At 41.1% G+C, this 4,006-nt stretch overlaps 2 protein-coding genes across 2 annotated transcripts; both read right to left on the bottom strand.

Annotated features, from left to right (window-relative positions):
• Positions 1-1,510: 1,510 nt before the first annotated feature.
• LOC100640846 (uncharacterized) lies at positions 1,511-3,479 on the bottom strand. The gene has a single exon (XM_003389673.2). It carries the CDS (start codon positions 2,865-2,867, stop codon positions 2,073-2,075), a length of 795 nt encoding a protein of 264 aa, XP_003389721.1. The 5' UTR covers positions 2,868-3,479; the 3' UTR covers positions 1,511-2,072.
• Positions 2,957-3,967, bottom strand: LOC105314309 (uncharacterized). Its single transcript, XM_011408406.1, has one exon. It carries the CDS (start codon positions 3,965-3,967, stop codon positions 2,957-2,959), a length of 1,011 nt encoding a protein of 336 aa, XP_011406708.1.
• Positions 3,968-4,006: the final 39 nt, after the last annotated feature.

Here is a 4,006-nt window from a genome sequence, read left to right as displayed (position 1 = left end):
TCCCAAAATTCAAAGAATGCTTTAGCCCATCCATAATTTAGATTTTTGTTACTGCGATGACATGTTATTCAATCAATACTAGCTGAAAAGTCTTATTTATATTTATCACAATAATAAATTTACATCATACTATTGTAGTAGAGCAATCAATAGGTACAGAGGCATAATTATTATTAAAATTCTATTTACATTGTAGTCTGCCTGTTACCATTATCTGTAAGGTAGGGTTTGAAATTTTTGTATTACTTTCATAAATAAATTATTTTATTATTAATTAAAGTTTATTATTATTAATTGAACTACTAATTATTATTATGGTTGAACTCAACCCCCTTGTTTCTTTTATTTTTTAACAACCCTGCTTTTTCTTATTTATAGAAATTTTTTTTATTTACTTGTTTCCATACTTTTTATTAAATTTTATTAATTAATAATCCATTTTATTGATAATTATAATTTTTGCCTTAGGTATCAGTTCATTAATGGATGAAAAGAATTTTGAAATAAGAACCATAAGAAGACCTAGCGCATTATAAAAAAAGTTTTTGAATATTGGAATCATTAATTATATTCAAAGCCTAACTCAATTATTAATCATTAGTTGTCATTACTAAGATCTATGTCTGGTTTTGAAACTATTTAACTTTACATTCAGCTTCAGTTGCCACTTTCCCGCTCACAGCTCTCAAACTTTTCCGCAGTTTACGAGACCTGCATTGTGGAAATACACATTAATAGACCACATAAATACATTCCAATGTGCAAACAATTATTTTTGTATTGTTAATGACACACAACAAAAGATGCATTGGCAAGCATTCATTTATATTGACTAAAGAAAGTACTTACTGTGGCCATTATTAATGATATAATCATTAAACTAATCTACGGTATGTAACCTAGAATCATAACCTATAACAAAAATACATAAGACATTTCACAATACTCTCCCGTCTTACTACATATTCCATTGCTAAGACTACAATAATATGAAACCTGTACAGATGTAAACTGGCACCTACTACTGCATGATACAACTACTGATCAAGGAGCTGCAACAAAACATTAAGAAAGAAATTAATTTAGTTTCAACAATCTAAATCCGGAATTGCCTTTAATTATATTTCACATTTCAATATCAAGCAAAAGTATTGCTGAATCAGCAAATCATTTCCAGCTGTAATTACCTGTTTAATGTGTCTTTGGCTCGGGTTGGGGATTTCTCAGAGGATCTCATGCACATTGTACATATACACAATGCATTCATGCATGTACATGTGCCTAATTTCTATTTTTTTTCTTTCTTTAGAGATGGCTATCTAGGCATCTCCTCTCTTGAGAAAGGGGGTGGAGCTCTGAGCCCATAATTGGACCCTCCCATTTAAATTACCCAATTTTTTCTTAACACCCTCTGAGAGTCACACTCCCTTTGAGTGGATACCTCTTCCAACTAACAAGAAGGGTGGGTGGGCTGGGACTGAGAAGGAACCCTTTCTTTGTTCTTCTTGAATTTTCACGTGCTCACTTCGTTGCTTGCTGTGCTGGCACCCCTCGCCACGCCCCATTAACTCCGTTTAATGAGTTCATTAAACTCCATTTAATGTGTCTTTGGCTCGGGTTGGGGATTTCTCAGAGGATCTCATGCACATTGTACATATACACAATGCATTCATGCATGTACATGTGCCTAATTTCTATTTTTTTCTTTCTTTAGAGATGGCTATCTAGGCATCTCCTCTCTTGAGAAAGGGGGTGGAGCTCTGAGCCCAAAATTGGACCCTCCCCTTTAAATTACCCAATTTTTTCTTCCATATATAAGGTGACCAACCTTATAGCTCTGAGCTCCATCCCCTTCTCCCGGATCCTCCCCTTTTCCCCACCCTCATCTCCTGTGTCTTGCCCCCCTTAAACTTCAACAATGTACGCATCTATTTGTGTTGCCCCTCCCCTCCAGTCCCTTTCACTTCTTTTTTTTTGAATAATATAACATAATCTATACAACACAACACTGGTTTGACATGCCCACATATCCCCAAGTATCCGTCCCCCTTATGACCACTCCCCACCATGTGCTATTGTCTCTCTTTGCTGTCCTTGTGCTCTCTCGCCATCCTTCTTGCCATACCTCTCAGGTCCTCTGGCCTTAATCGAACATACAATAAGTAGGCTGAGCTCTCCCACCTGCCTAGCGCCTTGATAATGGAGTCCTCCACTCCTGCCTTAGCCGCTGTAGTGGCTGCCCCTGCTCTAAAACTATGGCCGGAATAGTCACCTGAATTGTAGCCCAGTCTCTCCAATTTCTCCTTCACTCTTGACACGAAGTTGGTCTTTGTTAGAGGGTGACCCTTCTCCTGAATAAACAGGGGGCCGGACTTCATTCCTCGCTTTCTCAGATAATCCAGCAAAGCCCTGATAGGACAGAGGTCCTCACCCGATTTCCCCAGGACCACCACCCGGCCTTGGTAACATGGGTCTGTTTTTGATTTCTTCAGTTTTATGTGAATGACATCTGGGTTGGATGGATGATTAGCAGATACATCCCCCATGTTAAGATGTACCTTTGGGTCGTAACTCCCAACACTTGGAACGGTGAATTCTCCCGTCCGTAGGAAGCCGAAAAATGCTACATTACATGCCGCCCACAACATTGTATCATTCTTGTCCATTACTGACTTCAATTGTCTCATTATATTAGCTGTAATCGGCCTTTTTCTTTGAGTCGCTCTGCCCTCCTGGCCACGAGTAGTTTTTATCCCTTTTAATATCTGTTGAAGTCGGGGCATTCGCCCTATTTCTGGGTCTGGAAAACCTGCTTGAATTTGGAGCTGCCGTACTGCTGAGAGGTAGCTTTTCAGTGACGATGCCATTAATCCTTGGTCACCCAAGTAAGCCACATAGTAACATAATTGCACTTCTGAAGCAGGTACTGCCTGTAAACTAAACTCCTTACAGAATTCTAAATAACGTCTCTGCCCCGACTCATACACTCGCCTTGTTGCTGCTGATAAACCCTCATTGAAATACTTCTGAACTGCCGCGTCCAGAGCTCTGATATCCAGTCCCCTTCTGGATCCATGAGTATCTCTGCTAGTTCCTTTTGGACATGAGTTGGCTCTCGATCTGTGCCCTGTGGGGAATAGAAATGAAAACGGTGAATTTCTCCCCTGGATAGTGCATCGGCCCGCCCATTATTTATTCCTGGTACATGCTGTGCCGAGAACCAAAATGATTCTTTTGCAGCAAAGAAGACCAAACAACGTAACAAATGCATCAGCATGACTTTGCTGCTATATCTCTTATTGACTACCTCTACCACCGCCATGTTATCGGAATTAAATTGTATTAGCTTTCCTCTCCACTCTCTCCCCCATATAGCTGCAGCTACCACCACCGGTATCAGCTCTCTCACAGCTATTGAGTCTTCTTCGATATAGTCCTTTTGGGCTTCCTGCAGAATGGTTGTCCATGGTACACTTAACCAGTGCTTCCGCCACCAGGCCCCATAGCCCCACCCCCCTGAAGCATCTGACCACACCTCCTCATCAACTTTTAACTTCCCACAACTCCACAGTAGGGATGTCCCATTCCATTCCTGTGCAAAAGTGTGCCACCATCGAATGTCTGCCCGGACTGTTTTATTGACTCTCATTACCTCTGCTTTTTTTCTTGCCACTGCTATGGCTGCATAGAAGTGCTGCAGAAAACACCTGCCAGGGCGTACCACCCGGCTGGCAAACTGCAATTTTCCCGTTAGTGATTCTAGATTGTCTTTAGTACAGTGCTTCCGATCCAGCCACGCCTCCAGAAGCTCTAGCAGTTCGGTCAGTTTCTCTTGCGGTAGCCTGACTTCCATTGTTATTGAGTCGATCTCTATGCCCAGGAAGGTTATCTGCTGCTTTGGACCCACTGTTTTTTTGGGTTCCAGTGGTAAGCCCAGCCCCTCTGCCGTTGTTTGGATTACCTGCATTGCGGCCTCACATTCCTTCTCTGTACGGGCTATTGTGAT

This window comes from Amphimedon queenslandica, unplaced genomic scaffold (genome assembly GCF_000090795.2).
Source record: "Amphimedon queenslandica unplaced genomic scaffold, v1.1 AMPQUscaffold_13004, whole genome shotgun sequence".
Classification (NCBI taxonomy): Eukaryota; Metazoa; Porifera; class Demospongiae; order Haplosclerida; family Niphatidae; genus Amphimedon; species Amphimedon queenslandica.
This window is presented reverse-complemented; position numbering and strand designations above follow the sequence as displayed.